General features: G+C 35.7%; 1 protein-coding gene across 1 annotated transcript in view; it reads left to right on the forward strand.

Moving 5' to 3' along the window:
- The window catches only part of Tll1 (tolloid-like 1), a 90213-nt gene that overhangs the window by 18002 nt on the left and 49108 nt on the right, over nt 1-23103 (forward strand). The window contains exons 2-7 of the mRNA XM_013023704.1: nt 6356-6466; nt 10264-10344; nt 13262-13414; nt 13946-14063; nt 17169-17347; nt 22303-22408. Of these exons, the coding sequence (XP_012879158.1) occupies nt 6356-6466; nt 10264-10344; nt 13262-13414; nt 13946-14063; nt 17169-17347; nt 22303-22408 (748 nt within the window). The remainder of the gene's footprint in view (nt 1-6355; nt 6467-10263; nt 10345-13261; nt 13415-13945; nt 14064-17168; nt 17348-22302; nt 22409-23103) is intronic.

A 23103-nucleotide genomic window follows, 5' to 3' on the forward strand; every position in this document is an offset into this window, starting at 1 on the left:
TGTTTTTTTTCTTTCTTGCAATTGTTTCCAACATATTTATAAGATGATTTCTTTGTTGCTTTGTATGTCCCTCCTCCACGGTATAACTCCTGTTTTCACTGTATTTGATGTTGGTATAATTTGTGGAGGGGAAGGGAAAAAACAAATTGTTTAAATGGGGATACAGGTGGGCCCATTGCAACAATGAGATGTACAAGACATTATGTCAAAAATGAACTTTACAACTTTGGCACAGGGGTGTGGGGGTTGGGAGCAGGGCTGGGGAGGCGGGAACAGGAGATGGGAAAGGATGGTAAGGGGAAACAAAGGAGGAGGCAACAATGCTTGATAAGAAATGTACTCATTACCTTGCTCATGCAATTGTAACCCCTCTGTACGGTATTTTCACAATTAAAAATCATCAATATAAATGGTATTTAAACAGATAAAAAACAAAAAAAAACAAAATATAGAACTACCCTGTAACCCAGCAATTTTACTCCTGGGCATTTATCCAATAGAACACAAACAACACTATTGTAAAGCCACCAACACAACCATGTTCATTGCAGCACTATTTACCATAGCCAAGATACAGACTCAGCCCAGATGACCCTCAATAGAAGAATGGATCAAGAAAATGTGGCATACATACACAGTGGAATTGTACTCATCCACTAGACAGAATGATATTGTACCATTCATAAGGAAATAGAAAGACTTAGAATTGGGACTATTATCAACCTGAAATTGACTGAGCACTATTCATGAAATCCTGTATTTTAGCATTGAAACATGGAAGTACCATGAGGCATCCAAGTAGGTCATAGGGAAGAGGAGGATTCTGGGAATGCTCTCAGTAGTTCATGCTTGAAGAGTCTGTTTTCCTGTCTCTCAAGTAGCAACCACCTCTAAAATATTTTAGTGTTAATTCAAGTAAACATATTGATTCTCTTGAGGGCAGTAATTTGCAAATATCACTCCCATCCAGCCTATGGATTGAAAGGTTCTGTGTCCTGTGTGTCACTGTTTTTGACAATCTACTATGAACCTCTTCCCAGAAAATTATGTGGCATCAGTGTTTATTTACCCATAAATAGGCTTGCATATAGTTTGTTTTATTTTTAGAAATCACACAGTTGAAGTCTCCTTACAACTAATCCCTGGGCCCCCACTTCAGATGGGAGGAGCTAAGTAAACACTGGGAATAGAGAGATAGAATGAAGAATGTTTTAGTGATTACTTGTTCTCAGTACATTATTTTATAAAGCACATTTATAATATGTATCAGAAAAAGTACTCTTGTTTCTCTTGCTCTTTAAAATTTTTTTAGTACATTGAGGGCAATTGACCTTTAAGAGAAAAAAACAAAACTTGTGGGTTTCTGTGTAGTTTTAAAATTATTCTTTCTGACCTTTAATTTTGGCCTACTGGTTAGTCCTGACTCCCAACTCTCCTTTTGAACATAGGAATCTAAATAAATTCCAAGTAGATAATAACCATTACAATTGCTCTTGAGGGTTGATTTTAGTCTATATAACCATTTTCCATATTGCTTTGATTTAAATGTCACTAATCTCAAACCACTGTGTTAAACAGGCAAGTAAATGATAACTGCTTTATAAACAAACCATTTTCCTCTTTTTTTGTGTTTTTTTGGGTATGTGTGTATGAAAAATAAATAGCAAGTACCAGATAGATAGAAAGATAAGAATTCTAAATTTTCATATATTTTTAGAACTGATATAGCAAACATTTCATAATAATGTAGGCTTTTAAATATGTATTAAATACAAATTGCCACCTTTGCTTGCTACACCAATGCATAAATAAAATATTTAAGCATAGAGAAATGGGATACTTAAGTTCCAGTAGAGATGAATCAGTAAAACCTTCAGATGTGTGTAATATAAACTATGTATTTTAAACTGTGTGATAACTAGATGGGGTACCTATTATTTCTGGATATTCTAGTCTAACTTGTCAGTTTTTGTGTGAGTACCATGTTGGTTTTGTTACCATAGTTTTGAAGCATAATTTAAAGTCAGGTGTTGTGATGCCTCTAGCATTATTCTTTTTGCTCAAGATTGTTTTGTCTATTCAGGGTCTTTTTGGCTTACAGAGAATTTTAGTATTTATTTTCCTATTTAAGTAAAAAATATCTTTGAACTTTGCTTGAGGTTGTATTGAATCCGTAGATTGCCTGTAGTGATGTGGACATTTTCATACTGTTGTTTCGGCTGATCCATGAATATAGGAGGTCTTTCCAATCTCTTATGTCTGATTTCTTTTGTTAGGGTTTTAAAGTTTTTATGTAAAAAGCACCTTCTTAGTTAAGTTTATTCTTAAGTATTTAATTTTTTGAGGCGCTTGTGAATAGGATTGTCTTCTTGATTTTTTTTCTCAGCAGGTTCATTATCAAGAGATAGAAGAGTTTTTGCATGTTGATTTGGAATCTTTCCCCTTTTCCAAAACTGTTTATGAGACTTAAGAGTTTTTTTTTGGTGGTCTATAGTCCATCTGTCTTTCATTTACAGGAAAACAGATGGGACTAGACATCATCATGTTAAATTAAATAGCCAGATGGAGAAAGACCAATATCACAAGTTTTCTCTTATAGGTGGAATCTAAATCTTAATGAAAATATTATCAATGGCTATTTTGGGATGGAACCAAACATAAGGGAGAGACCAAAAGGAGAAGCTGAAGGAAGATGAATATAATTGGAGAAGTTTATAGGCACATATGAAAACAGAATTAAAAAAACTCCTGCTATAATTTGTTTTAAAAATGGGTGAAGGGGAGGATAAACAAGAAAAATAGGAGGACCGAATTGGGTTTAAATACATGATGTGCATGTGTGGAATTGTGATATTGCACTTTGTTTGTGCACATTAGTACACACTAATAAAATGAACTATGGAGGATATTGAAAATTTGATGGTCATAACATGATGCTAAGCGAAATGAACCCCAAGATAGAGACACAAGTGGTTTTATCTTCCTTGATGTAGTTTTTAATGTATTTATAATGTTCCATTTGATTTTTTTGTTTCTGTTGTATGTTCTTCCTCCATGTTATAAGCCCTGTTTTCACTGTATTTGATTCCGGTGCTCTGAAGCTTGTATATACATTTTTCTAATTTGGGAAGGGAAAGAGAAATAACAAAAGGATGAAATAAGGGTATAGGTTGACCCATTGTAACAATGAGATGTACAAGACACTATGTTGAAAACAAACTTTACAACTTTGGGGGAGGGGGAGGGAGGAGTTGGGGAGGTGGGAAGGGAAGGACTGGTAGGAGAAAAACAAAGGAGGAGGTAATACTGCTCGATAGGAAATGTAACTATAACCCCTCTGTACAGCATCTTTGCATTAAAAATTATATACAAAAGAGAAATTTCTAAAATGTTTATTCTTTTCTTTTGATAAAATCAAGCCTTAAAGAACATATGTGGGCCACAGGTCTACACATGGATGAACCATTTCATCTCAACCTATTGCTTTACTTTTAAAGAAGTTCTTTGCTATTCCATTTATTCCCAGGAGCAATAAATGAAGTTTTCAGAAGTGCCAAATGATTTTGAAGTTATTAGTTTAGAAAAAAATGAATAAAATGAGTTATATCCTCTGGAATGGTTTTGTCTCCTTTCTAACAAGCCATCATTTCTCCAGCCGGGGGAGTTTTTTTTTTTTTTAGTTGCTCAAGAAAAAGTGTTTTGCTTTTGTAAAAGGATTCATGCTTGCTGGCTTGGGTTTGATGTAATCCACTGGTGCATGGATCCTCGTGCATATGAAATGCCATCACAAGAAAATGAAATCTCCAACACATTAGAATTCTATTCTACAGATACTTACTTTATTAGACTATAGGGTTGGCAAAATCCGCAGTTTGACTGCTGGTGTGCTTCTGTTTTCAAGTTAATCACCCAAGAGCAAAGTTTCATTCTAGTTGGAAAAGTTTCCTTCTATATAAACTGCGTTGTTAAATGGCAGCTCCTTTGTACAATTATGTAAGGATGAAAAATGATAACAAAGATGGTAACAATGAGAATCATTTGTTAAAATGTAAGGACCAGAGGTTCTTCTCTAGACATTCTAACTCGAAGACCTGCTGGGTCTTAGGCAGAGTGAAGTTCAGAAGCAGTGTTCCAGTCTCTGGTTGTCCCCAGTGCTTCACATTAAGAAGACCAGAGGCAGAGTGTCTACCAGGCAGTGTCCACAACTATTGGCAGGGAACACACATGATGGCTGCGTTGAAAAGTAGCACAGTTGGATTTACCTTAAGATATTGAACCAATACTAAATTTATCCCAATGACAACCAACCAGCATTATAGCATAACTCGCAAAATATTTAAATTAGGTAGATCATGTTTTTCTTGAGATGAGTGGCTTCAGGGACTTTGGGGTATTATTTGTGTTTGATGCACAGGTTCAAGTTCACAAGTTTACAATATGGATTTAATTTGAGGCATCAAACTCTTAGGTGGCATTATAAATGTTTTTGTAAAATGATTTTCAAGGCTTCTTTCCATGACAGTAGACAATAATGAGCATCTACTTACATTTATTACATTTGTCAATAAACTAATTATTGGTGACAGGACAGAATTGTTGGTTGAGAAGAAAATTCAGATTTGTTTTGGTTTCTGTTATTTTGGTACAATTCAGGGCATGGGCAGTATCCTATTTATTAGTTTTTATTTTGTTCAAGGCTAGTGGTGTACCACTGAATCAAAGCTCTACATTTGGTGTGTGTGTGTGTATGTGTGTGTGTGTGTATGTGTGTGTGTGTATGTATATATGTGTGTATTTGTCTGTATGTGTAATTGGAGATAAGAGTCTAATGGACTGCCTGCCATTCAGACTTTAGGCTGTGATCCTCAGCTCTCTGTCCCTTGAATAGCTAGTTTTGCAGAATGACTTTTTCATGTTGCAGTGAAAAACTTACTTTGAACTAAATTCTACTATCTTCATGCCTAAATTTATAAACAAATCTAACTCCTTCTTACCAAATGGCAGTGTTGTGACAGAATTTAAATGGATAAATTAATTAATTAATTGCTTATTTTATATGTATGTGAAGAACTTTTGATCAAATCCCAAAACTTTTCATAGCTTTTAGGATTGGCGTTTAAACGTTATCAGTTAACTAATTATACTAACTAGTTAAACTTAGTTTTGTCATTTAACTAATTGTATGAACTCTAGTTCTTTTAAAGCTTATTTTCATTAAGAGTCAAGTCCAAGCAAACACAGTGATTAAAGAGTGGATAATTTTGACTTTGTAAATTTTAATTTATTTTCCACCTTTATTTTTACATTTTACAGGAGAAACTCTGAGGTTAAATGAAAAAGAAGAAAACGTATAAATGTGTAGCAGGAAAAAAAATACCCCGAGTTTCGAGGCATTTATCAGAGTTTCACTGAGCTGTAATGACCATATTCTGTCTTGAATTTGTTGTGTTTCCTAGAGTAACTGGGCTGTGACGTCTGGCAGCTCCGAAGGACCAATTGGTTTAGTTTGGATTCCACCAAGGAGGCCATTTCCTTGTGATGTTAATGTTTACTTCTGACGTTAAAAGAGAAATTTGCATACTCGTTATAAACGAACGCTATTATTTCACAAGGGTCTATAGAGCTTTGCTTTATTAAGGATCATAAAACACTGGAGTCAAAGTGTTTTCCAGGCTGTAAGGAAATGGCTTTGAGGCTCCTGAAATCATAAACCATGTCTTATTTGTCTCAAATATACAAGGGCCTGGCACCTGGTTTTAGTTTAAATAAAAGTTGACTTACATTTTATGTTTGGTAACTATGTTTGCATCTATAGAGACTCAAAGGCCATGTCATCTTTTGAGAAATGTGTTATAAATGTATAAAATGCACTAAATATGTGAACGAATGGGTAGCTATGGTAGAACAATGTTCTGTTGTCTTAGTTGTACCTTGATCCATAAAATTACCACGGCACGGAATTTAGTTATTACTGTTTCCACCTGTTTGTGACGACCACTTTGGCCATAGACATCCATAGAAAATACCAGTATGGTAGTTAGACCTTTACAATCTTTTCAGTGCAGCTCATGATTGCCAATTTCCCATTGTTTAGCACCCCTGTAAATCATCAATAACCTTCTTATTCAAAGAAATGATTTACTCCATCCCCACAAAAATAAAATTTAAGAAAAACCAAACCAAGCCAAATCAAATAAAAACAGCAGGCACACATGTTTACAGGCTATGTATTTATAGATATTAACTGTCACCATATCCCATTAAGATTACATTAGCAATGGTTTTTGAATTAGATTAGTCGTGTTGATTCTACTTCTGCAGTATTTTATATTTCAATTCAACTTTTCTCTTGTAGCTGTATTTTGGGGTGATATTGCCTTAGACGATGAAGACTTAAATATCTTTCAAATAGATAGGACGATTGATCTGACACAGAACCCTTTCGGAAGAGCTGGACATACCACAGGTACAACTGATTACCTGACTTGTTCGTATTCATTGTGGAGAATGTACTCTTGGAATGCCATATATATCCTTTGGATCATTATTAATGTCCCACTGATGAATTTAATTTCTTGCATGATTTTTGTTGTATTATTTTAACAGACACACTGAGGTCTTTATGTAAGGTTAAGTACATTGCACATAGTAACCTTCTAATTTTCTATAACAATGCAACCAAGTTCAGTAGTAATTGGATTGTAATTTGCATATGAGGAGATGAAATTGAATAGTCATATAGTTTTCTTATTGTCATAGAGCTGGAAAATGACTGAATCAGAACCAAAATTCAGTTCTAAGAAAGGACACATAGTCTAGACTTATTTATTTATCTCAGCTTTGGATAGTTAGTTGAAAAATGTGGATTATTCATAGAGTATATGGAAACTTCTTCAGCAATATTTTTGTATCTATCCAGATCTATCTTTATAACTTTTAGGAAAACCCCACAAGACAAATTCCATTTTTGTTTTTTTGAACATGTTTAGATTGTGTGTGTGAAAATTGAAGTATTTTAGAAATTCTTCAGTTCTCACTTTAAAGTATCTTAGTTAAAATGAAAGAATTTCTTAGAGAGATTCGTATTCTGTATTCTATACTGGAGAAAAAATGGGAGGCTAAAAGAAGAAAAACACTTTTTTCCCATAGTTCTGATTAGAATATTTATTTTTTATTTTTATTTTTATTATTTTTTGGGGGGGGTCCAGTTGTGGGGCCTGAACACTGGGCCAGGGCATTGTCCTTTAGCTCTTCAGCTCAAGGCTAGCTCTCTACCACTTGAGCCACAGCACCACTTCCGGCTTTTTTCTTTTTGCTTATGTGGTGCTGGGGAATCAAACCCAGTGCCTCATGCATGCGAGGCAAGCGCTCTACCACTGAGCCACCTTCCCAGCCCCCTGATTAGAATATTTAATCGAGGCTATGCCTTTTGATCCCATTGCATTCTCAGTGCAGTTCAGATTTTCTTCTATTTCATGAAAATTAAATATATAGTTTCTTTGTAGCATCTAAGACACAGTATATATTAGATGTAAGGATTACTGTGAATCAGTGTTTCCATTTATGTTTATTACAACATTTTTGTTACTACGAATGGAGAAATTAAGATGACTTAAGAAACACCAGTGCATTGTCCTCTTAGGTTCCATAGTTGTTAGCAGTTTATCATATTTTCTTTGAGGTATTTACATGCCTCAAGGTGTACAAAACAACATTTTGACATTAATTGAAGAATATATATAATATGTTTATATAAAGTATATAATACCAAAATACTGTTTATTGATTAATTTTGGCACTAGGCATTGACTGCAGACTCTCCTCATTCCTTCTTTAAACACTTTAGCACTGGTAGATTAGTGAAAACTCTCTAAGAACAAAGACATTATTCCAGCTAAGAAAATTACTCGAAACAAGAACATGTACTGGTCAAAAATAATGTGTCCTTTATGTACATCTGAGCTATGAATCGTTGCAAGGGCACTTCTTGTTTTACAGTGGACGCGTAGCACATGTCTTGGAGGTATTCATTGGCATTCCCTTTCTAGTTGCTGCTTCCCACTTAACGCTGCTGTGGAAGCCTTTGTTTTGATGATGAAGGGATGATCACACTCAGAAACATTCTAGATTCATTTGAAGTAGCATTGCCGGCTTCTGTTAAACTTTTCATTAGCTTTAATGTTTTTTAGGACATTTCTTTCACTTTCCCCTCACCTCACATTGGAGTCTTAATTTTCAGTCATTTGAGCTTTATTAAAACTCTATTAAAATTTTAAGTTTCATTTAAACTTAAGCCCTATGAGAATAGAACTGGAAGAAAAGTAACTTGATTTTAAACATATAACATATGTCAGATTATACTCTTAATAAGAAAACATTATTTGAAATGCATATATGACAGGAATACACATGTGAAAATTCAGTGGTAATTTGCACAATTCCGGTAAATTTCCTAAAATTTACAAATGTAAGCTCTGTATTTTTTCTAACTGCTTCATTTCTTTCTGTTCATTCATGTATACTGTGTTTTTCATTATTTTCACAATTTATAGTTTTTCTATAAATCTTTATTAACATGTCTATTTTAATTGTTTTAGAACATGTGACAGACCACGCCTTTTCTTTTTTCCTATTCAGTAAACTACCAATGTCGCATTCTACTTAAATTGGCATGAAAATTATTAAATGTTCAAAAAAGTTACTCCACTCCCAACATTGTTTTAATAGCCTTGAAACACTGATTTGTTAATTCTGTAATTCATCCTATCCTTGTAATTATCTGATTCTTACACAATGCTACATCTATTTCCTCATAATAAATCCCCTTTATAACTCTATTCCTGTATGTTTCAGACCTGTCAAATATAGCCAGTCACCACAAATGGTCATTTCAAACACATAGATGCCTAGTTTAACAAGGTTTCTAGTAGCATTTTAGGAATGCACACATTTAAGTATGACCTCATCTTTCTAAAATGTTGGATGGAAAAAAGTCTGAAAGCTTTTCTCAAGATGCACAGCAAAAATGTGACTGTGTAATGCAAATAATTAGACTATTATTTGTCAATGAACAAACACTCTTAGTTGCCTTATAAGGACTTTGGAGTTTTCCTTTGGATGGCATCTGTGGAAGTAGATTTTATTGTCTGTTTTTAGCTACTACCTAGGTGTTTTAGTATTAATTTCAAAGGCAAAGTTGATAGTGGAAGGGAATAGTTCAAAATCCGAGAATAGTTTTATTGTCTTAGGGATTTCTGCTTCTATTTAAAAAAAATTTAACCCAAAGCACATATAAACACTTTTCGATGTACAAATGCTTCTGCATTAGTTCTGATGTCATGATCAGTTCCATCGCATGATTTCTTTTTTCCTTTCCTTTTTTTTTTTTTAGTGATGCTTCTTTCTTACTTTTCTATTAAAAATTTAAGAAGAAGGAAAATAACCTTTGGACAGCCTTTTATGAAAATTGTGGATATGAAGGGATTTGGACTAGTGCCGAATTCTCTGGTTCCTAACTTCAGTCAGAACCTAGCCTTTCTCATCTTGGTTCTTAAAACTGAAAAAGATATGTTTGTATTCCTCGCTTCTGTTCTATACACTGTTCTATACATAGTCAGAAATTTCTATTGCAGGAGAATGTTTTGTCACGGAACATTCATTTAGATCCTCACCTTTGACTTTCCCCTTCATTCTATGTTACTAGATTCTTATCATTTAGAAAAGCTAATCTGATTCATTATTTTATTATTATTAATTTTTACATTCTCAAAGTGTATCCAAGCTTTGGAGTAGAGCTTGTGCTACAAGCTCCTTCTTACAGCGTTTGCATTTCCATGACTGCTGTGGCATCTGAAAATACTGTTTGCATAGGGGAAATAGCTGGAAGGCAGTCAACAGGGCAGAACAACTGTGCTGTCATTCGGCATAGCAGTATGTGGTGTCAAGGGCACAGGGAAGAAAAATGTCTCAAATTATCCATAGATGACTCAATTACTAAGATGTCCAAATAAAGTAATTGAGGTTTCTTTGTGCATTTCTCCCGCCTCCTTATGTTCAGTTGCCAGCATTTGAGGGTGTAGAACTTTTAACCTCGGCAGAGTTCGTAGAGAGTCGTGATGCTAACACTTTGAGACCACAAAAATCAGATGGCCGTAGAAAAATCAGTGTTGTTTATTCTTATTGTTCATCAATGTGATGTTTTTATTATTGCAAGAGTTTTACAGTACACGAGTTCAACTGAACTATTTTCTTTTCTTTTTCCAGGTGGGCTTGGAGACCATGGTGTGTCAAAGAAACGAGGGGCTCTCTATCAACTTATAGACAGGATAAGAAGAATTGGCTCTGGTATATCCATCTTTAATGCTCATATTCTTAACTTGGTGTGCAATGGATATCACACTTATACAAGTTTGGTTTATTTAAACCAGAGTACCTTTGTGATGTCAAGTGTTAAAGGATATATGCTAGCTAAGAGTCCCTTATTCATTTTTATTAACCACATCTCTCTATATACATACATATATGCATATATTTAATCTACATCTACATTTTCATCATTTATTACCTATCTGTGTGTCTGTCTGTCTATCTATCTACCTATCTATCTATTTGAAGTAGGGAGATTGGGTCTGTCCAGCACCATCTTGGCCACATGGTGGATGGTAGGGTCTGGCATGTTGTCTTCATGGTGGAGGAATCTGAAGCCCCTGCCTTCCAGGTGATGGATGTGCCTGAATTCCTGGAGGCAGGGTAAGGAGTTGGATGATAGCTTACTAAACCTGTCCAGTGCCTGGGACTGGGAGTGTCCTGTAACCCTGAATCCTGACCTGACCCTTTTTAGGCCTGGACCACCTCAGGCACCATTAAACCCTGCCATGTGTCTCCGAGTTTGAGTCTTGTCTCTTGACTCCGGTCACCAAGACATCCCACTTCAACCCTCCACCAGAGCTGAATTGGTCTGTTGGTATTATTTGTGTTTTTGCCTTTCTGGTCTTAATGGCTCAATTTCCTAACAGTTTAAGCGTATTTGCTGGTCTCTGAGACACCATGCAGTCACTGACTTTTAATAAAGACTTCAAGATTCGACCTGCCAAAATGTGGCTTCTCCATTGTCTTGCCATATAATCTGTCTGTCTGTCTGTCTGTCTGTCTGTCTATCATGGTACTAGGAGTTGAACTCTGGGCCTCTCACTTACTAGGCAAGCATTTTATCTCTAGCAACACTCAGTTCTCCTTGCTTTATTATTTTTGGGATAAGGTTATGCATTTATGTCCAGGCCAGAGTGGACCATAATCCTCCAGCTTATGTTTCCCATGTAGCAGGGGTTACAGATGTTGTTGAGATGATAACTTTGCTAACTTTGTGCTTGTGCTGGCTTAAAACTGTGCTCCTCACAGTCTTCACTTTCTCAGTAGCTGGGATTATAGGTGGGAGTCACCACAACTGGCTTTTGATTTAAGTTCTATATTTGTGACAATTCCTTTCATTTATTTTAAGCTTCCCTTTACTTGGAAATGCATTAGAGCTGGGCACCAGTGGCTTACACCAATAATCCTAGCTACTCAGGAGGCTGAGATCTGAGAATTGAGGCTAGAAGTCAGCCCCTGTGGGGTCTGCAAGACTCTTATCTCCAATTACCCATCACAAAGTAGAGCTGTGGTTCAAATGGTAGAGTGCTAGCCTTGAGCAAAACAAGCTCAAGTACAGTGCCCAGGCCCAGAGTTGAAGCCCCAGAATACAATACACATAAAACAAAATTTTAAATATTCAGAGTATATGCTTTTGAAGACTAATTTTCCTAAACAAAAATATTTGCTCCAGAGCATCAAAAGCTTAGACATGCTCAGGATGTAGACATCGGGGAAGCTATTTGTTGTGTCAGTGTATATACTAGTGGAAGGACATTTGTCTCAACTCTGATGGAAAAGTTATAAGAATTGTGCTAGTCTGTGAAAAGCAGAAACACTAACAGAACATGAAATCCTAGCAAGGAAATAAATGGCTATATACATGCAGCTGCTCTAGCATAGACAGAATTTTATGAGGGCTAGTTTTGTGCATTACATACCTTGGAATTTTGCAGATAGTGAGGATGAATCTGAGAGGACTGGAAGAGAGAGACCCTATTAATTAAGCTGGCTAAGCGCATGTCGACTATAACTATATTATGTAATATCCATAATTTTAGACTCCATTGCCGAATACAAATCTTGAATAAAAGCTAAAAGATTTAGTTAAAATAGGATCTTTTAAAACTTGGAATAGGTTTTTTATTATTTATTTATTTAATTGTGAAAATACTGTACAGAGGGGTTACAATTACACGGGCAAGGTAATGAGTACATTTCTTATCAAGCATTGTTACCTCCTCTTTGTCCCCATCTGCCCACTCTTCTCCCCCCTCTCAAAGTTGTAAAGTTTGTTTTTCGACATAATGTCTTATACATCTCATTGTTGCAATGGATCCACCTGTTGGAAAGGATGTGGACAGAAGGGAACCTTACTGCATTGTTGGTGGGAGTGTAAACTTATTCAACCACTTTGGAAAGTAGTATGGAGGTTCCGCAAAAGACTCCACATAGAGCTCCCCTATGACCCAGCAATCCCACTTTTGGGCATTTACCCAAATGATCACAAACATGACCACACTAAAGCTACCAGCACAACTATGCTTATCACAGCATTATTTACCATAGCTAAGATATGGAACCAACGCAGATGCCCTTCAGTAGATGAATGGATCAAGAAAATGTGGTATAGATACACAATGGAATTCTATGCGTCTATCAAAAAGAATGACATTGCCCCATTTGTTAGGAAATGGAAAGACTTGGAAAAAATTATATTAAGTGAAGTAAGCCAAGCCCAAAGAAACATAGGTCCCATGGTTTCCCTTATTTGCAATAACGAATATATGTCTGAGACAAGCAAAAATGCTCAGATAAGTTGATATTAGGCAAAATAGGAGCTTTTTGACTACCACGGAGATTCATCATTTTTCTCTGGCCTTCCAAGCTTACCTGACTCATATCTGCTGTTGTATAGATATGCATCAAGTCTGTGAATAGAAATAGTTCTTGGATGTGAAATACTGAACTATTTTTAATGTTTTCGTAAGTACGTATTTCTTTAATTTTTTTGACTCCAGGCACATTTATGCAAATCTCTAAATAAGACATTTTAAAGTTTTGTCCTTTAAGAGGTAAGTGATTTCTTGACCCATGACTTGTGTTTCACAGAATGTCTTAAATGTCACTGCAGGCTTGGAGCAAAACAACACAGTGAAGGCAAAAATACCTCTAAAATTCTCAGGGCAATATGAGAAAAATCGAGTTCCCAGAGCTGCTACATCTCGGACTGAAAGAGTATGGCCCGGAGGTGTGATTCCTTATGTCATTGGAGGCAACTTTACTGGTAAGATACTGTCAGCATGTCTGTTGTGGTGAAGAAAGAAAAACTACCGTGTAGACTGAGTGTGTTGTTTTTTTAAAATTTAGAATAGTACTACATAAAACATAGCATCCAGTTTTAAACTTGGAGAAATACGGTAATTCACATAGGTTACTAACTGAAAAGATTTGAGCTTGAAAACAACTCCCTGGAGTCTTGTGTTGTAAGAGTGTACAGTACTGTTCTGAAACTGAGGTTCAAGTGTATCTGTTAACTCTGGGGTCTAATCTCTCTTTCATGGACAGGAACAATGGATACACCATTTATGGAGCCTTGTACCAACATATTTGTAGAAGTAGTAAACTTTAACAAAGTGAGTGTGGATTCTCAGCAATGACTCATTCCTGGTGCTCCAAGCTAGGTTTCTGTGGTTGATGATAACAAGGGCATTCTTAGCCACCCAGCCAGGCTCAGACTGGAGGAAGCTACCACAGAGCACTCCGTCCTGGCACAGACACTGTTTTATTAAAGTCATGTGATTTTTTTTCCCCCCAGGCAGCCAGCGTGCCATGTTCAAGCAGGCCATGAGGCACTGGGAAAAACATACGTGTGTGACTTTCATTGAAAGGAGTGATGAAGAGAGCTACATTGTGTTCACCTATAGGCCTTGTGGGTAAGTAGAAATGGAAGGATAGCAGGAAGTTGCCAAGACAAGGAGAGGAAATTAAAACCATTCATTCCTTAATGTGGACATGGTCTTACTAGACACATTTACTGTGATGATCACAGAATTTGGTGTCTCTATGACCACAGTTAATTTCTCTTGTAACAAAGGCATTTCCACTGACCTCATTAGAACTTTGAGTGACTCTGTCCAGTGTTTCTCCTGGGGTCCTTGTAGAAATCTGTGGAGTTAACTCCACAGTGCTGCGATGTACCTTTTATGCTGGTTTTTCTCTCTATTCTATGCCAGGAACCAGTTCATCTACATCCCAGCATTTCACACATGGGTGAAATGTGCTCCTGCTCCTCTGTCTGTTCTTCACCCTTTTGCTGTTATTGCTGCTACCTTATAAACCTGATGGTTAGGGCAAGATGGTAGCTATTCTGTGATGAATTGTTGCTTCCTACATCCTGTGATAGGTGGTGTCTTTCAGATTTGATTCCTACAGGATAAACTCCTGCTTTTCAAATTTAAATTCCATGAACTGGGATAATGCTGTGTTACATCTGAATATGCATTTCCACAGCCTTACTGACATTTTACATTTTATTTTAAAAGAGAGCACTCATTCCAGCTCCTTGGACAACAAGGCATGTACATCAATAATATCCCTGAACATTTTGGGAAATACTAGCTTGAGAATGAATCCAGATTCCTTGATATGACATTTAAAGAATGTCATAAACTAACCACAACATCGACTTCCAGCTGCTTCCGCCACCACATCTCCCCATAAATCCCATCGTCCAGCCAAGACGCAATCATAGCAGTTTTCCAAGCTGTGTTGTGTGCTTTAAAATGTCTTTGGTTATAGAAGTTTTCAAACTTCTCTCTCCTGTTTTTTTAGTGCATTTGAATTCATATTTAAATGAATCAAATTTATGATTAAACTCAGCCTTTTCTTTTCCTAAGATTTGATAGACTATATGATCTGTTTATGTCTTGCTATGTAAGTACCTGGACTTGCAGTTTATGACCACTTTTGTGATGGACCAGTGGATATATCATTGCAAAATAGTGATTTTTCTAATCGAATTTTTAAAATCTCAGTACCTCGAGCTTGCTATAATTGAGTCATACCCCCAGTCATTGTTTGCTTTTAGATTTCCTAACCTTTTTTTTTTTGCCAGTATTGGGGCTTGAATTTAGGGCCTCACACTTGTCCATCTGGCTATTTTGGCTGTTTCTCTATTTGAGCATGCTTCCTGCACAACTTTTAACAGGTTGTATTAGAGATGGAGTGACGTGGAAATTTCTGCCTGAGCTGGTTCTGAACTATAAATCTTTCAGATTTATCACTCCTAAGAAGCTGAGACTACAATTGTAAACTGTTTACACCTAGCTTCAGGTTGTCTTGAAAACAGGATCTCCCACTGTTTTGCCTGTGTTGGCCTGCAGTGGTGATATTATTAACCTCCATTTCCTGAGTAGCTAGGACGACTCCTGGATCAGTTTTGACATAGGATCTTGTTCATGTTTGTCTGGGTCCACCTGGAACCAGGATCTTTCTGTTTCTGCCTCCGGGTAGCTTCCAACTGTTCTTATAGTTCTATTTTTAGATTTCTTAGCTAAGATTTCTTCTAAAAAAGAAGAATTTTGTTAATCTGCTAGAGCTGTTTGAACGCTCTGTGGTGAAATTGACAAACAGAAGTAAAAATAAAGAATTCTTTTAGTCCTTGACCTAATGAGATGTGGTAATTTTGGAGAGGGAGGGGGTTTCAATTATTTTGCCATGTATTCCATCTTTATTTTGCCATACATTCCTAGAACACAGTTTAATTTAAACACGTGATGTATTTCAATTTTGGCTATGAGTGGCAGTAATTTAGACATCATTATCTTTCTAGATACTTTTGGATAATGCTATAAATTATTATTAAACAATGTTTAATAATTAAGTGATGTTTCTGTCCAAATTACTCTAATTTTGGCTGGATGGATTTTGGTTACACTTGAAAAGCCTCCTACTTGTATACATCTATTTAATATTTAAAAAGTTCACATCTTAACTGCCCTCCTTCCTTCCTTCCCTTCCTTCTGAATATCTGATTCAAGCCATAGATCAGCTTACTTATTTCTAAATACATAGTATTTTTAGATCAACACATCTTCCTTCCCACCTTTAAATTTAGAAAAATAAACATGGACTTAGCATACTACTTAATCACTCAATTTTTGGTCTCAGTAAATGCATTTTTTTAGGATTTCACACTCTGTTTTATCTTCCCAGATTACTCTTTCTCATTTACTATCATACGTTTGTGTTTTGCTCATGAAAGTTTAGCTGTTTAGAATGTTTCCCCCTTACTCTTCTCAGTGGAAATCTCTCCATTCTCACTGATGACTGAGCTTCCCTCAGTGAAGTTTTGCTCTATGAACATCTGTGTATCTGTATCTTGCTGGGTCAATGATTAGGGCAGTTCATATACCTCTTTTTCCCTAACAGTGCTCACATTCAGAATTGCTTTTGCAAACTACTATGTTCTCATCATAAAACCAAGCATGACTCAGTTTGGGTCTTGCTATGCTATCATCAGGTTATTCAGTTTTATCATTATTACATTAAAGCAGCAGGAATTTTAGTTTAAATCTCCAAAATTTGCAGGGTGTCTTGTTTTCCTGTGTCTAACTTATGTTAGATAAATGAGTATGGGATGAGTACTGTGTGTACAATTAAACCATATTATTTTAAAAATTATTCTGAGATTTGGGGAAAGTATATATTGATTTTCACCGTTTCCTACTAGTTACCTCTCTCTTCTTTTTATTATTGAGTTATTAAGCCTTCAAGTGCTGTAATAGATTTACAGTGAGTATATCTTGTTTTATCTATTGGGATGGGATGGGTTAAAATGCATAGGAATTTAAAGCCTTAGATTTGGATAAAAATAAGATGGGAGGACATGGTTGGTGTGTCAGATGCATTTATATTGGAAGATAAAATAGTGAAAGTCTATTTAATCATTTGATCAATTCATTTTGACCCTGTTCTCTTAATTTTGTAAATTTTTAAGAGTTTTTTCCAATTCCCCATGCACATCTATTTTGTTCCAGATGCTGTTCCTATGTAGGTCGGCGGGGAAATGGTCCTCAGGCCATCTCCATTGGAAAGAACTGTGATAAATTTGGAATTGTTGTTCATGAACTAGGTCATGTGATAGGTTTTTGGCATGAGCACACACGGCCAGATCGAGACAACCATGTGACCATCATTAGAGAGAATATCCAGCCAGGTGAGAACTTTCAGGACACGTGCACTTAATTATCTTGTAAAGAGTGTCATCATTTTTCATACAGTAAAAACTTTGATTTATTAAAAACTACCCATGATGTATTTGTATTATTTTTCTTAGAGATTGAATGATCTCATGCATTGTTAAGGCTCTCTTTCTCTCTTAACATCTAGTTATTCATAAACTCTATTGAAAGAACCTAAATTAATGTTACTTAATGATTTTTTTTCTTTTAAGCATTTTACTTAGCATTATAATTTATGTTAAATGAATCTACAAAGAGCTCAGGGTTTACCCTGACATGAACTGCAACCACAGAAATTCATGTTATATCAAGTATAATTTCTGGAAAAAAGTTTAGCCAAATGAAGCATTTCCAGGACAGTTTCAGTATTTTCTTGAGATATTTCCTGTTAAACTTGCCTACACTAAAGGCATATCCTTAAGAATATTTTCAGCAGCTGAAATGTAATTTATTATTAAAAATTAATTTTCTGTGGTAGTTGGATGTGTGCTAATTACCACACCATAAAATTTTGTTTAGTTTTAGCATACAAAAAGGTCAGTAAATCTACATACCAGAAAAATTCAGAAATTTGAAAGTTAATTTTGAAATGGAAATTTTCTTCTAAGGTAGTGTGCTCTTTAAACATAAGCAAAGTAAAGCTATATTATTTTTTTAGTCATAGTTATATAAGTTACAATGTTGAAACCCTTAGAACTTTCTGTAACAGTGTTGATTTTTATTTGATCTATATATTTGGTTTTAATTATTTATTGACGCACTGTTTTGCATTGGAGATAATGTCAAGAAAAATTTCTAAACTTACTGTGGGTTTTGTGCAGATATATGAATGACTGTGAGTGAGAAAAAGTAGTAACTATCCAAGTGAATTATAACAAATACCTTTGGCAAATCAAAAGATACGCCAAAAATTAAAATTAAGAAAAGTTTTGAAGAAAAGAAGAAAAGTAGAATTGTTCCAGGTAGATAGGGAATTCTAAAAGTTCTAGGCTATTAGATGTGTTAAAGTTGTTTTCTTCTAGCCACTGTGGCTGCCAAATAAATTGTGAGAGATCAATTGGTAATTATGTGGGAAAGTTAGATTATAGGAAATCTAATCTACCAACTATCTTACTGGCCAATTGATATCTATCTATCTATCTATCTATCTATCTATCTATCTATCTATCTATCTATCTAAATCTCTCTCTCTCTCTATCTATATCTATCTGAGGGGGTGGGAAGAGAGGAAAGGAGAGAGAAAAAGTGAAAAGAGAGATTGAAGAAGTCATCTGTAGAGTTGGACAGCAAAGAGAAGCACAACACATTTATACTCTCCTATCCTCAGGGTTCATCTTGCACTTTGCAAGCTTAAAAAGCGAAGGTGACCAGGTGCTGGTGCTCACGCTTGTAATTCTAGCTACTCAGGAGGCTGAGATCTGAGGATCATGTGTCCAAGCCTGTGGGTAGAAAAATCTGTAAGACATCTTACTTCGGTTATCCAAAAAAGCCAGAAGCGGAGATATGGCTCAAGTGATAGAGTGCTATATGTAAGCAAAATAGCTAAGGCACAGTGCCTAGGACCTGAGTTGAAGACCCAGGATTTGCACAATAAAAGGGAAATAGTTTTGAAAATTGTTTTAGCTAACAAGGAATAAGGGGTTTGCTCTTGACCACAGTTATTTAGTTTCCTTTGTCTATCAAACATTTTACTATATGGATAAGAAAATGTTAACAAAGATTGTAACATTTAAAACATGTTTCTTTTAAGTAAGTTGCTTATTCAACATGACTATGAATCTAATATGAGGGAGAAATATATAATTAATGTAAATAACTAATACAGTGCCAGACAAATTACAGTTTTTAACTTTTTTTTCTGTTCATTAAACTTTTAGGGCAATTGGAGAAGCAAGAATTATTGGTTAAGCTTTTTTGAATGATTGGAAGTATTATAAAAGAACAATTGCCGTCTGAAAACATTCATACTGGAGATGAATTGTCTATACATTTATGATTTACTGACTCAGAAAATATTAGGTGTCAATGCAAAGCAATGTTTGTGAAGCACTGATGGACCTAGGCTTCGAATCTCTATGCACATTAGGTTACTGTGATAAGAAGAAATTGCTAAAAAAAACTTGCGAGGCTTGGATTAAAGTTAGAATATGCCTTCTAGGCCTTGCTATTTTTTATTGATAAATGTGATTTTCTCTGGTCCTTTGCATCACTGGGACTTGTCCTTTTTTCCATAAAAAAGGCTCATTTTCTTTTAATTTCAGCAGGTTATAGCAATGATTCTTTTAAGTAGCAACAACAACAACAAACTATGTCACATACATTCAGGTAATCACTTATCATGGTCATCTAATTTTGGATGCAGTTGCTTAAATTCTTTCAGAAAGTTTTACATAGTATTTTGTTTTAGTAAGAGGCTCTGCTCCCATATTGTGCTCTCAAGTGAAGTCTTTTGGGATAATAACTACAAAATCTGGTCTGTAGGTTTCTTTTGTTGTTGTTGTTTTGGTTTCATCTTTTGATGGGATTTGCTGACACGAGTTTTAAGAGCTGCTTTCATGAGAGAGAATACAGGTTGTAATTTTGAAGAATGTTTAAGTGGGACATATCTGAGTTGTGTGGTATACATTTTTCATTATACAGGCTGGTTAGTTAATTAAAAATTGTTTCATCTCTAAGTGTATTTATTGTGTGGCTTTATTCAAAGATGGAGTAAAACACTTTAGCATCAGATGGTTCCTTCTGTCTTTGTACAAAGAAGTGTTTACTAAGTTCCATTGCATGTTGTTATAGTTCTCACTCAATCTCTTTTTCTCTCTTTCTGGTAGTACTGGCTACTGGGGACTCATGCTTTCTAGGAAGGTGCTTTACCATCTAAACCACTCCATCCACTTGTTTTGCTTTGCGGAGGCATGGCTGGACTGTGATCCTCCTATTTCATTTCTCCTTGTCATTAGGATGGAGACACTTTCCTTTGTGCCCAGCACCACAGCTGGAATAACAGGCACACATTGCGCACTTAGTCATTAGTCCAAATGCCGCCTCATGAATTCTTATTTTGGCCTGGACTGGCCTCAAACTGCCATCCACAATCTCTGCCTCCTAACTAGCTCAGCTTGAGCCATTGCTACTGGAAATTCCATGACTGTCCTTCATAAATTAATGTGATATGATTATATTTGATAGAAATATGGCCGTGGGAATAAGAACCTTTGCTATGTGAGTGGTTTACTAGTTGTCTGTTGAGCTCCAAATGTGAAGTGGAATTCCACCTTATGTCTCAATGTTTCAAAGTTTAGTTGCATACATACATGATATGACTTGAGCCGTCTTTGTCTGCTTCCACTGTGAAAATAGAGTCATGGAAGCCTAAAGTTTATTAAAAGCAATTCTTTGGTTCTGGAACCATGGGTGTAGACCTACAATGTTTGTTTCTTTCTATTTTCAAGAAATAATGTTACCATAAGGAGTAAATAGGCCGTTGAATAATCTACTAAACATGAAGATGTCACGAGTGAAAGTAGCAGATGTGAACTGAAAGTCTGAAGCATATTTTTCATAAAAAAAGGCCCAGACGCTGTATGCCAGTGGCTCACACCTATTATCTTAGCTACTCAGGAGGCTGAGATCTAGAGAACTGTGGTTCAAAGTTAGCTTACACTGAAAACATCTCCACAAGACTCGGTCTCCAAAGTAACCAGAGAAAAACAAGGCTGGAGGTGTGACTCAAATGATAGAGTCCCATTTGAGCAAGCATGCTGAGCAAGTATGACACCCTGTGTTCAAAGCCCAGTAGAACCTTGTTTCAGTTTTAGATGAAAGTAGATTTACTGCTGTTGTTTTATCTTTAGAGATCAAATAGCATAGCTAAAGCCAGCAGACTGTTTATACTAATATTGTGCTTAGATCTTTTTATAATGTCTCTTAGATTCTAAAGCAGATCATTTTACAAGCACTGCCAAATGTAATTATAAAAGGAAGATGGTCAACTCATTAGATGAACACATTTGTATAATCATTTGTACAGTACTCACAAAAGCAATACGATTGTAAAGAAACAATTTTTTAATATTTTTGATTGTAAAGATATTATATAGAGGGGTTACAGTTATATGAGTACGTTTCCTATTGAGCATTGTTACCCCCTCCTTTGTTTTCCCCCTACCATCCCTTCCCACCCCACCTCCCCACCTCCCCCTACCCCCCAAAAAAGTTGTAAAGTTTGTTTTCAACAGTGTCTTGCAATCTGTTACAATAGGTAAACCTGTATCCTTGTTGCAGCATTTCGTTATTTCCTTTACCCTCTCCAAATTAGAAAAATGTATGTACAAGATGCAGGGCACCAGAATCAAATACAGTAAAAACAGGGGTTATACTGTGGAGAAAGATCATACAAAAGAAACAAAAAAATCACATGGTACATTATAAGTACACTAAAAAAAACAGCAAGAAAGATAAAACCTTGGGGTTCATTTCACTTAGCATCATCTTATATGGTCATATGTTCATAGCTTTTAACCTTTTCTGCTTGTCCTAGGCATATACTAGTTATTGCAAATAAGGGAAACCGTGAGACCTATGTTTTTTTGGGCCTGGCTTACTTTACTTAATATAATTTTTTTCAGATTGTACCTTTTGACTTTTAATTATTAAGAAGTGATAAAAGAATATACTTAGAAGTCAAACCCAAAAGGTAATTCTGTTTTGCAGAAATTAATGCATGGATAACTCCAGGATGGCTCTTTCAGAAGGGTCTTAAAGACTTTTTTCTATTTATTCATTTTCTGGCATGGGTACCTGAGGGCTGGCGTGTCAACACAATTAGCGAGATAAGTCATTTTGCAAAAAGCAGATGCAAGTCTAGGAAGGAATGTAGTCTTGCCCTTTCCACCAGTTAAAAGGATGCTTTGATTTGTTCATTCCTGATTTTTAGGTCAAGAGTATAATTTTCTGAAGATGGAGCCTGGAGAGGTGAACTCTCTTGGGGAAAGATATGACTTTGACAGTATCATGCACTACGCCAGGAACACCTTCTCAAGGTTGGAGTTTCAGGTTATACCTTTTGACTTTTAATTCCTTTCTTCCATGTGACTCCTCACATAATTGTACTTGACTTTAAAACTAGAACCATCTTTAAATATTGCTGTGTCATGGCAAAAACAAAGTAGAAAAACATCAAGAACCACCACAGGCATTTATTTAAAGGACATTTTGAACTACTCTGTGTGTGTGTGTGTGTGTGTGTGTGTGTGTGTGTGTGTGTGTGTGTGTTGTGGATCAAAACACCCACAGCCTTGTGCAGGGTACAAGAACCCTACAAGTTACTGTAAAAACATGTTTCCCCTCCCAGTTCCTACTAAATACATAAATTAAAAGCAACCGTTAGAATCATATGTATGAAGCACAGAGTTTTGTATTCCTTAATCATAATCAAGTTCAAAAAAGATAGCTAATCATTGTCAGTTGGCAAAGCATTGTTTAGAAAATAGGCATCCTGTGGTTGGCTACATTGTCACACCAGGCAAAGTATGGTTTTTTTTTTTATTGTGAAAATTCCTTACAGAGGGGTTACAATTACATGGGCAAGGTAATGAGTACATTTCTTATTCCCATCCCTTGCAAAATATGTTCTGTATTGAGCTTCTTCTTCTTCTTCTTCTTCTTCTTCTTCTTCTTCTTCTTCTTCTTCTTCTTCTTCTTCTTCTTCTTCTTCTTCTCCTTCTCCTTCTCCTTC

This window comes from Dipodomys ordii, unplaced genomic scaffold, assembly GCF_000151885.1.
Source record: "Dipodomys ordii isolate 6190 unplaced genomic scaffold, Dord_2.0 Scaffold4, whole genome shotgun sequence".
Lineage (NCBI taxonomy): Eukaryota > Metazoa > Chordata > Mammalia > Rodentia > Heteromyidae > Dipodomys > Dipodomys ordii.